Consider the following 12,214-nt stretch of genomic DNA (forward strand, 5'->3'; position numbering starts at 1 on the left):
GACTGTGTTTTATCCCTCAGGGTTTTTTGTTTGGTTGTTTGTTTTTTGGGGGGTGGGGGGGGTGGGGTTGGTGTTGGTTTTTTTTTTTTGGTGGGTCATATCAAAGGTGTATTGAGGGAGGAGAGGAGGCTACAGCCCCTTCCCAGCTGTGTCCAGTATGGCCAACACCTGTCCGCTAGCTCTTGTAACAATATGAAGAGTTGCTGCTTAGCTATTGATTGAGGGACAATTGCATTTAGCCCTCGACTGTGCAAGTTAATACAGTTTAAGTGTCTAGCTAACTAAGCTGACAGGCTAAATTAGACTTCTATCATAAAATCTTTTCACCCAGCAGCAGTGCACTGAAGCAATATATTCTAAATAGAGGCTCCAGGGTGTTTTTTACCATTAAAAAAAAATAAAAATCCCTCTAAATCAACTGTGGAATATCCCTCTAATCTGTGAGGGAGAACATTGTGACAACCTTATAAGGCATTTGCATTTCTTCCTGCTGAACCTGAAACCTTGTTAAATCTTGTGTAAGTCTGATGGTCACACTGGTTCAGCTGGAACGGAAGCAAAGGAGCACTGGAACTTGATCATACTGCTGCCAGCCTGTCCCTCCTGGCTTGTTCTTCTCTGGCATTGCCAGAGCATCCCGTCTGGTCTGCTACGGCTGGTGGTTTGGGGCCGGGAGACTGTACAGCTGACTTCTCTGCCATGCTGCTCTTGTGTCTCTGAGGAGAACAAATAGGAGCCTGCATGGGAGTAATTCATGCAACACAAGACCCAGAAGTCATCTGAACCTTGTATTGTGGTATCAAAACCTTGTGTTTGGTTTTGGGTGGTTTTATTTTCTTTTTTCCTCTAGAATTTGAGTTTCTTAAAAGCATCAACTCCTGTAAGGCACTTTCTTCTAGTGATATAATGGCACAAAATGCCTGTTCTGTTTGGGCTTCAGTTTCCCCAGTGCTGGTGAAGGTTTAACAGCAGTGAGGTCTGTGAAATGAAGCAAGGCTCCAGTTAAAGGTACTGGAACAATTCACAAGAAATGTGAAGGAGTTCGGTAGCCTTGCTGGCATGGTCTCAGCAGGGCAGCTGAGCTGGCTAGTGCTGGAAGGAGCGATGAGCATCTTCTGGCCCTGGTTCATTCACCTCCATCCATCCTCACTGTCATGATGATGCTGCTGTCAGCCCTGGCTGAGATGGGCTGAATTAGTGGGAATGCAGGATTAGGTCATGGTCAAAGGATTATGATGTTTATGGGAACACATGGAAACGCTTGTGTCCCTGCAGCTTTAGGCTTCTGATACAAGTCTAGTGTGCTCATTTAAGGACTTTCCTGAGAAATTGTTAGTCAAAGCACTGGTCTATTAACTGAAGAATGCATGAATGGCCACTTCACAAGAAAGTTTAAAATGAAAATATATGAATGAAATGTACAAGAGGAATATACCTCCTTTTATTAAATTCCTTGCTCCTTGTAAAGAGGCATCAGTCTCTTCAGAACAGTGTTTTTGCACTTTGCTATCACTATTTTAGATCTTTATGGTCACAATGAATTTGTTGTTATGAAAAATGTGCAATGCTTGGTGAAGCCACGGAAAACATCTTTTATTTTGAATCTGATAAGCAGAAAGAATTAGGAGCTGAACTGGTGCTAAAATTTTGTAATTAAAATCAGACTGACAATGCAGAAACATGAACAAAAATTTGAGTGCCTTTTAATGCTAATTAATCTTCTGATGCATATTAGCATATCCTGATTAGTTTAATGTTGATGAGACATACTGATAATTAAAATGAAGTGAAGTTGCTAGGAGCAAAATATGAAAACGTAGGATTTTCACTTAAGGGGAGGAGAATACCAGCATTGTATGGTACCATTTGAAAACTGATTGCAAAGGTTATTGTAGCTTGTCTGTTACTTGGCCAGCTGTCCTGATGAGGAATGCTTTTCAGAGTAAGATCGAGAGGCATATTTAAACTCAAGTTGCAAGTTGGGTTTACACACAGCTCTCCAGAAAAGCTGCAGTCTACACTTCTGAAGGTAAAACTGCCCTATACAGATTAACCCCCCCCAAATCATCAAGTGAGGGGGAAGGGGCAGGGGGGCTAGAGGCTGGGCATAGGTGGGGACTGAGCCAAGAGACATCTCATGCAGATGATACCCTTCCTTGGCTGTTGTCACCATGGGCCTGTTTGCAGGATGGGTGCCTTGATTAAAGCATTTCTTCTCTTGTGCCTATTTTTGGTTGGTGTGGGTTTTTTAGCTGGTTGGTTTGTTTGGAGTTTTTTTGCATGGCACTTGGGTATGAGATTTTAAGAGCAACTTGTCACTGACAAAAAAAGCCAAGGTTGCTGTTGAGTGTGGTAGGGGGTGAGTATGAATAAATTGCCATATTGAAACAGATCTGTCATCTCTTCAGTCCAGCATGTTTCTGCCAAAGACCAGCATCTGGAAAAAGGCATTAGGAAGGTGCAGAATTAGGCTACCAGCACAAGGTAGCGATCCCTAATGACTAGAGACTATCTTAAGCTCCAATGCATGAACTTTATCAACTTTTCCAAAATGTCTTGATCTTTGCTTCTACACTTGCATGCTGTTACCGTGGTTTATTTGCAAAAGTGGCCAATGTCTTGCTGGTATTTTCATCCCAGTGATCTGTTTCTATGTCCTGTAGCAATATACTATGGTTTATTCTTTATATTTTGTAGTCACTCCAGAAATGCACATAACTTTAATTCCTAGCTGTATATAAAATGTTAATTGCTTTACTGCAAATGTTACTAACATCTTGACTCTCCTTCACTTGAAGGTTTTGTGGTTAAACATTCACTTGAAGCTAGCCTTTCTTTTTCTTTTCCATTGCAGTGATAGTTCTATTTCCGTGATATGTTTTCAGTTACAGGTAACTGGCAGGATTGAAGAATTGAGCTTTGACCTTTTTTTTTTCTTTTTTTTTTAAAGTTGCTTTGCTTTTTTGTTATCATACCAGCCTTGTGGAATAAGCAGAGAAGCATCCTCAAAATTCAGTATCAATAGCAAGAAGTGTCTGCAAGAGACTTATGATTTTTATGTGCTGTTGATCTTATTCAGAGCTTGTATAACAAACATTAATGCTGGCTGGGAGTCTGTGATAAGCAGAGAGCATATAACTATATCTGCTTTCCTAGCTCCATATTTATGCGAATAAAGCAATCTGACCCCTCAAGACAACAAAACAACCTACAGTACAAAGAAGGCGGCTCAAACGGAGCAGTCTGGGGAACAAAGTTGGGCATCTCTGGCTTTATGCTCTTGAAAGGCCAAGACTTAATTTTCCCCTCTATAAAGTATATAATCTTGAAAACTGCGATACTAGAGTTTTGTCATTTCTAAAGCAAGCTGGAGCTTGTAGGTGCTCGGTGGTTTGTAATCTGGATGCTGTTTGTAATGCATGTCCGTGAAGGTTTTTTGAAAAACCAGGACTGCTGGAGGTAGCACCCTACCCATCAGTGGGGGGGATGCCAGGGCCAGGCATCATTACGATCCTGTATTATATAAGAACGGAATTATGAACTTTTATTATTAGCAAAGGCATCCAGTTACCCAACATTTTGAAAAATGGTATGAATCCTAAAGGTACAGTGTTGTTTGTGATGTCCCCAGCAGTTTCAGGTGATTTCATTTGTGTGGCTCCTTCTGAGCCCATGATTCTAATCAGTATGTGAAGGCTTTGGGTTAGATATTGGGTTGGTTTTTTTTCCTATCTGAGATAACTTGCTTCTCAACAGTGAACATGTGCTCTATATAGTAGTACCGCATGTATGTGATTGTGGAGCACCTAAACATTTTGTAAATACTGTAACAACACACACACACACCTGCCCCGCCCCAGACCAAAAAACCAAACCTCATTGTTTAGACTTTGCTCAATGTCTGTTTTCACCAGCTCGGAAATCTATGTGTTCCAAGGACTGCAAGCAAGCAGGAGCTGTGTGCAGGGAAAAATTTGATGATTTACTTGAATTTTTACCTTATCCCCCTTTTTCTTTGCCCTTGAACTGTTTTCATTTAAAGGAAACAGAACTGGTGCACAGTATGAAAATTTGGGAGCGTTAAGTGTCATTCGTTGAAGGATGTGCTACTGTCCCTGTTTACCAAGGCATCGGTCCTCTTCTCTACCTGCAGATGGAGAGGAAAAATTTTAGAAACACTCAAAACTTGTGTTTATTGAGGAAAGGTTTGACATTCTTGACGTGCTGAGGAAGAGAGGTGTAATAACGTCCCTGAATATTGTACAGGAGGGTGTATTAAAATAGAGAGCTTTGTCTTGCAAGCTCCAGCCTTAACCTGCCCAAGAGATGATGGGGCAATGCATGGGGCATGCCAGCTCTCTCCTAGAAGCTCTTTTTCAGTCAGGTGATGCTACCTGAGCACTGTGTTAAAGCCACTTAGAGGGTGAAAATATCCTTGGCTAGCATTCATTTAAAACTGTTGAAAGAATTTACTGTTATATGTGGGGTTTCTTACGCACCCTTGTTAGCACTTTTGTAGACTAAAAAGGTTGTATGCAAATTTGAAATGCTTTCACTTCATGAGTATATGTAAATGCAAATTTTAAGCTATTACAGAGTAGACATTAAAATCATTAATAGTTTTAATGCTTTTTCCCCCTGCTGCTACTGAGATGGCTATTTAGTAACCGACTGGGGTGAGTATGTGAGTTTTATTTTTTTCAAAGAATAAGCTGTGTACTTAACTTCAACGTTGTGATGAAACAGCAGACAGCTTGTTTCAAAAAGGATGAAATGATCCTTTATTGTCCTGTGTATGAAGATGCATTAGCAAGCTCAGTGGGGTTGTCTCTGAATGATAACCAATGCCCAGTACTTGGCTCTAGGCTATGTACCCGCATCTCTTTGAAAATCTGACCTTGATTCTGATGCATGTTTTAGAATATTCTATGTTGGGTTTTTCTTTTCTTAATTCTCAACTGCTTCCATTGTAGCAACCAAAGAATGTGAGATAAGCTGACCAAAAGGGAAAAAAAGGTAGATTTTTCTTTAAAAAAATAATTTTGGCTTGTGTTCAGGATGAAGAATTACACCAGCCAAAAAAAAAAAAAATTTTGTGCAAAAGAGATATAAATATATATTGAAGTTTTTCATGTTTGTTACAAGCTGAAGTGCCTTTTTTTTTTTTTTTTGTTTTAAGGAATCAAATTTTGCATTTGTCCAGGAGTTGATTTGTATTGTGGAGCCCTGAGCCCCTTCAAGTTTTTTCTCCCGCTTTTCTTAATCCTTCAAATCATGTATAAGCAGTTGTCTTTCACTGCCCCCCCCGGTTCTTTAAATGGAGAACATGTTAGTTCAGTTTTAGATGACAAATGAATTTGTAAGCAATTTATGTTACGAAACTCCTTCACTGAAATATTTTTGTTGTTTTCTGTTTTCTTGGGTGTGTTCTTTCATGGCACAGGAACATTCCCATCATTTTGACTAAGAGGGAGATCGTATTTCTTCTGTTTGTTCCTCTGTAACATCGCGGGGGGGGGGGGGGGGATATGACTCTCTCCTTGTCGGTGCATCTGCTTTAAGTAGCTCTGAGGCTTTCTCTTTGCCTTTCCATTTTTGCTCTGGTTCAGTGTTGTTCTGCCTTGACTTGCGCACTGGGAAAGAAGACAGGTACAGACTGAAGTGCAGTGAGTGCTTGGAGAGGCAGCCTCCAAAGCCGGTAATAGTCCCTGTGCAGCATGTGGACTAGTGTCAGATCTCCACAGACCTTTAGGGACACCAACTCTTTGCAGAAGTTGGTAGAGGATTTGAGATCGTACTGGTTTTGCTTTAGCTCAGAAAGAACTCTTCCCAGCATCACTTTTTTTTTATTACTTTTATTTTTTTAATAGTGGCATCCTAGTCTTTTGTGCTATGCTAAACTGACCAGGCTCCAGGTAGTCCATGAACCTCTTGTTTTCAGCAGTCTAGTTCAGGAAGTCCCAGAAGATACAGAAGCATAACCAGCATACATTGGGTGAGTTTCATTATTTCTAGGACCTGCTTCTGGCTAAGTAGAGGTCTGGAGTGACAGATCAAAGAAAGAGGCAAACAAAGCAGCACTGTTCTGAATTTCCACAAGGCCTAGAGTCTTGCTTCTGAGCATGACTGAGATCAATTTTTGCATCTCCCATATCACAGCAGCTATTCTGAGAGAAGCACAGCATTTGAAACTCTCCAAAAGTGTGTTTGACATTCTTCCCACTTCATGTGATCAGTGAACATCTGCACATGACAAAACTTTCTGAAAAGTTAGATTTAAAATCTTAACACTTGTTAAGAAGTACTTGATACCTTAACAAATATGCTCATCTTCAAGGAATCAGGAATACTTTCTTCTGAAAGCTTGGAGTTTTATATGAAAGTCTCTTTCAGTGTGATGGGTTTCATGCAAAAACTGTCTGCTCATCTATAAGATGATTGAGATCAGATTCCTCCTGTAAAATACATAGACAAATCTGTGTAATCATCAAACCTGGAGGAAACTTCACCTTTTACTGAGTCTGTCTTTTGGAAATTGATACTTTAAACCCAGTTTAAATGCTGTTTGATCCAGGGCTTCATTTGAAGTGAGCTGGTTTTGACCATTTTATATAACATCTCAGTTATTGGATGAGTCTGCCTCATCTGTTTGCTGTCCAAATTCCTTTTCCCATTCGTAATTACTGTGGAGAGTTTTGAATTCTTGAGATTTGAGACATAATCAGTTGAAGATTAAATTTGTAGAAATCTCCTTGATTTTTAGCAATTAGAGTTTCTGCGCTATTTAAGAATATGACAGCATGTATTTTCTAATTGCTTTGAGTCTGCTGATGTAAGTAATGCTGCAAACATGAAAGTTGATTTAATAGCCTTTTGGTTGATGATACTTATTTTGGTAAACTTCATCAGCTCATTATGGTAAACTTTCCATTGGACTCAGGGGTGCCATAAGTAGCCTTTGGGCTGCATTCCTTAGCATATTTGGGGGAGGAGGGCTGAAGGACCACATGTACTGGTATGGCTGGTGGGGGTGGCAGCTTGACAAGAGAAAACTTTTCAGGGTTTCAGCTGGTCAGCAGCTCTGCAGCAGCTTCGACAGCAGGTTATTAGCAATAACCAATAGTTAGCATCCAAATAATTTGGTGCATTTCTCAGGGGTCAGCATGTGCTCCTTGCTGCCTTGCAGGGCGTGCTACCCTCGCACCACATAACTGTGAGCACCCTGGCTGGGAAGTGTTTCATGTTCATTTGGTCCAGAAATAAATGGCTATACAGAATTTGTGTGTGTTTGGGGTGGAGGTTGGTTTTGGTTATTTTCAGACAGTGTTAAAATCAAAGGAGGGCTTTTGATCTGTCTCTCACGCAGCTTTCTGAAGAGATAGATGGAAGCTAATCGTACCTTTGTCCAGCAGTGTAAAGTGTTTTCCGATGTACCAAAGAGTGCATCTAGCTAGGCAAATGGCAAGATAGCATTTTGGTTCATAAACTCTTTGATTTTGCTTTTGTCGTGACCTTTGGAAATCTGGAAGAAGGGAACTTTGATAGTTGCCTAATATTAGTGTCTTGTAATTCCTTGAGGCAGCTGTTCAGCAGAACGTGATGCTTTGCAGCCCTTGTGTCCAGCAAGGTCTGTGCAAATGGGTTGTCAGAAACTCATTTATTTCATGAAGAGATTATAATCCAAAGAGTATCATTCTGATATAACTGTGAACAGTTTACTTCCCTATTTTGGTACCTTAGTAGATAATAAATAGAGGTTTTAGAAGAAGGTTTTATATAACGTTAAAAGTGGATGGGTAGACGCTGGATTTCTGGGTATGTGAAGATTTATGGGTTTCATGCATATCAGTAAAACGTCAGTTTTCCTTTTAATAGCTTCATTTAAAACAGGCCTGGGCTGTAGCCATGGAAGATAATTGCATTGCCCTGTAATTTTGCACAGTTTTGTTAAAGTTAAATTTCCTGTTCTGTGCAGGCCGTTGCAATTATGGAAATGTCTTGTAACATGAATGTATGAGGTCGTTTCTAAGTTTGTACAAGAGAGATAATGAAGCTTGGTTAGAATGGAGGTGCTTTTTAAGTGTTCCCTTATAAATCCACCCAGATGGAATTGTTCCAGGCTGCCTGTCCTGATGAGCATGTCTGTTAAGAAGGTTCCTTGTGTTCTGTGTAGTGGTAAGAGTTCATTTACTCACGGTTCTGTACCCAGCTTCCTGACCCCAGACAGTAATACCATCAAGCTAATGGTAGGGTTTCTCCTGAAAGTTTACAAGCATGCCAGTTGAGAGCAAATAACAGCCTTGCTGTGCAGAAATAGCTGCAGCTTACAAAGAATAGCAGCATCCTTTGGTAGGGCTGATCCATGAGCTTGTTTCCACAGTTGCTATATGTTAGCTGACATCTGCAGTTCCTGTTTGGTTGGGTTAGTCTTGCCATTTGGGACAAGCCATAATAAAAGGCAGTTTCTAAAAAGGGAGTCTGACAGTCTTAGGGCATGAAAAAACCTCTCAAACATAAAAGTGGTGATAACTTACTGAACTTTACCTGACCTTCACCAGGGAAGAGGGGTGTGATGTGTCTTTAAAAACAATGAATGATTGACAGGGGATCATGGAATAGTAACACACCTTCAAGTCTCTGAAGAAAAATATGTTCTCTTTTATGAAAATGTGGGAAACTTGTAAACTGACGAGAAACTGTCATGTAAGAGTATGATTTAAAATACAGAATTTATTGCTGTAGGATTTTGAGGCCAAAAATGCATACAACCATGAAAAATAAGGGGATATTTTACATTATAATAGCTTTTCCAAATTTACATTAAGCATTCTGCTTCAAGGCTTAAGGAAATCCCCAACTCCAGGAGATAATGGGGTTTCTTGCACCCTTCTCTGAAGTGTCTGGCATTAGCCTCTGTAGAAGAAAGGATATTGGATTAAAAAAAGCCCAGTCTCATCTGTTATGCCAGTTTCTGTGTTCAAATACTCCCTGTCAATAGTGGCTTTTGCAAAATGATGACATTCTCTTCTCAGTTCTTAAAGAAACTCAAGGCCTAGCATCTGCATTGAAGGTTTTAAGAGCAAATTAGTCATTATTCTCCAAAATTTCTCCCTTAGCGGTATTACTGAGTTCCTCGATTGAATCATGCTTGGACTCTGCTCTCTGGCTGATCAGATGTGGCTTTGAGTATCCTGAGCTTCAATGTGCTCTGCGCTGGCATCCTGCTACCAAGAAAATGGTGCTACTTCACTGGGCAAATGGATGCCCAGAGTCCCTTTCTCTGTCAGAGATTTGTAATGCATGTAGGTCTATAAAACGTGGATGATAATTCTTTATGGAAAAAAAGATAGTGTATTTGAGAAGCTTGCATGTTTTATGTTATTCCTTCAACATTTATGGAGATTTTGGGTATTAGGCTTTTAAGCTGCTTTGTTGAAACTCATTTGACAAGGACTTGCACAGATGGTGCTTTACTTTCTGTCTGAAATCTGACGCTTTTTAATTTCCCTTGGGTCATCTCAGTGAATCTGGCTAGAATTTCATCAATGGATATTTGTCTCCTCTATCTCTAACTTGCTTATCTGAAATAACATTTAGTCTGATAAGAGCAATATGTGGGTGTCTTTAACTGTAGGCAGAGTTAGCACATTCAGTCATCTGCTTCAGCCCTGGTATATTCAGTAATTACTGTACTATTAATGTGACCAGTTTAATGTACAGAAGTAACAAAATACTGAAATCTGCTTCTCTTCAAAGCAGATTTTTTTTCTGCACTGACAGTTTATTTCTCAAGAGCTAGCAAAAGATGATTAATTGAAAATGTAATGCATGACTAGACAAGGAGTTTTATGAGATGCTGATCTGTCCTTGACCTGGCTTAATGCCTGATATTAATGTTGGCTATGAAAACCCGCTGTGTGGATACTGGCATCCCCAAAAGATGCTATGGCACCTGAAAGCTCTAAATAGATCTTGGGTTGGATTGTGGTGCATGCACATGCAGCAGTTAAAAGATAGCATTCTTTAATCTCATTGACTTTGGTCCATCTGCCAGGCAGCGTGTTACAAATATACACCTACTTAAAATGTTAAACTCTGCTTTATAACATCTATTAGTGAAAGCCACTGATGGGTTTCTTAAATGCAGCAGCTGGGGTGTCTGTATGGGCTGCTTGCTCGTGTGTTGGAGAACACTGCTGCTAGGAGCATCACCTGGTAGAGTTTCAAGCAAAATGAAAACCCCCCAAAAGAAGTGCGGGGAAGTAAAAAAATGAGTGTCAGGTCTAAACAGAGGCATGCTATGCTGAAGAGGTTAGATCTCTGTGACCTGCCCTTAAGTCCTTTTGCTGGCACGCTGCTGGAGATGACCTCTCTGAGAGCAGGCAGCAGAGCTGGTTGGGTGAGTGTCTGCTGACCTACTTCAGCCAGAATGACCCACGTTGGCTTAACCTGGTTACAGAGTAGTCCTGCTAACCTTGCTCGCTTATGGCTGCAGTGGGTTAGCAGGTTTGAGGGGGCAGTCATCTCCAGCAATGACCAGCTGAGGGTGGTGATACATTTCTTTGGTATAGCTGCATCAGGAAGAGTAAGTGTGTTCCCAGCCTAAGAAATGGAACAGGCTGCTAATACTGTTTTCAGTGATTCAGTTTTTGCAGAAGTGAGTCTGACCCGACTACAGAGAATATGCCCATGCAGAAGTGTCTGGTCATCTTGCAGTCATCTTGTTGAAAACCAAAGTCTCTTTTTTAACAGCAAACTCAAGTCAATACGTTGTTGTTCCCTCCCACAAGGGTTTGTATGAGGTTCTACATAAGTATCCTGTGCATCACAAAACACTGTTTGGGTGCTGTGTGTTACTTTCAAGAGCCCTGTGTTGGCCACTTGATAGCATTTAAAGGTCTGATCCCAGAAGAGGAGGGTGTAAGAAAAGTTTACATTATTTTCCACCAAAGAAATATGAGGGTAAATATTTTCAACTGTTTAAAATGGAAGTTACTTATGCAAAATTCTGGCTTTACTAATAAAAGATTTGTTTTCTGTTTGTCTTAGGCTTTTGGGCAGGCCCATACCAACCACAAGAAAGTAGCAGCAGATGGAGAGAGCAGAGAGGAGACCTTGATTCAGGAATCGGCTACCAAGGAAGAGTACTACATGAAGAAGGTTATGGAGTTGCAGACAGAACTGAAGCAGCTCAGAAATGTCCTTGCCAACACTCAGTCTGAAAATGAACGCCTTAATTCTGTTGCACAGGAACTGAAAGAGGTGAGTGAAGGTGCGCAGTGCACACCACAGCTTGTATTGTGGCTATGTTTTCTTGTTCTGTGTAACCAAAATAAGGAATATTCTTGAGCTGATCAGTATCTGCTTAATACTGGTAGCTGCTAAGTTGGGTTGTCTCTCTGGGACTTCAGCAGTGTTACATCCAGCTGAAGCTGTAATTCAGCAGTACAGTAAATACAACTTTCTGGTTCCATCCACTGAACCAGCCTGTTGTGGCCACAATGGTTCTGACCCAGTAAAATTCACTCTGTCCAAATACCTACTAGTTCTGCAGTAACCACTGTATTGTGTCCCAGGTGATTTGACAGACACGTGACTATGTGCCTGGGTCACGCTGGTGCTGTGGGTACTGCACATCAATTCCCTCAGTCCGAGAACTGCTGCCTTAAAAACCAGAGGAATCTATTTAGTCCAAGCACAGAGATGCTTTGGATGTACTTTTTCTGCCTCACTCCCAATACAGATTTTCTTGCTGCAAAATATTTGGGGCAGAACTCCCCCTTTTATCGCTTTTTCCACCCTAACTTTTAAGGATGTGGGAGCATAACAAAAAACTGAATTGCATAAAAGGAGTAATAGTAAAGTTTATAGTCTTGTGTTTTCTCTCATGAAAGTAATGGCTTTTACTTTTTCATAGGTTGCTTAACTTACTACCTCAAAGTACTTTGACCTTTTATTGTTTTAGTATTGAAACTGCCTACTTCTGAGGGGAAATAATCACTGAGAAACTGACTTTAAAAGTTTAATTACTTAGGAAATCTGTAGCTCAGCAGGAGTCTGTGGCACTGATGCAGAAAAGATTGTTTTGAGAGCTCAAGCCATTGCTTAAAGTTAGACTGAGTAAAAGTTACAAAGACTGTAAACCACAGATGGATGTGGTAAACAGTCAGCAATTATTACTCGTGAGCTTTCCTGCACCTTCCTTTGAAATGCT

At 40.5% G+C, this 12,214-nt stretch overlaps 1 protein-coding gene across 6 annotated transcripts in view; it reads left to right on the top strand.

The window, feature by feature from the left end:
* Nucleotides 1–12,214, top strand: part of BICD2 (BICD cargo adaptor 2) — a 97,924-nt gene that overhangs the window by 39,581 nt on the left and 46,129 nt on the right. For all 6 annotated transcript variants that reach the window (XM_049826288.1, XM_049826289.1, XM_049826291.1 and 3 more), the window contains exon 2: nucleotides 11,050–11,262. In XM_049826288.1, the coding sequence (XP_049682245.1) occupies nucleotides 11,050–11,262 (213 nt within the window). The remainder of the gene's footprint in view (nucleotides 1–11,049; nucleotides 11,263–12,214) is intronic.

The sequence above is a fragment of the Accipiter gentilis genome, chromosome 23 (genome assembly GCF_929443795.1).
Source record: "Accipiter gentilis chromosome 23, bAccGen1.1, whole genome shotgun sequence".
NCBI lineage: Eukaryota > Metazoa > Chordata > Aves > Accipitriformes > Accipitridae > Astur > Astur gentilis.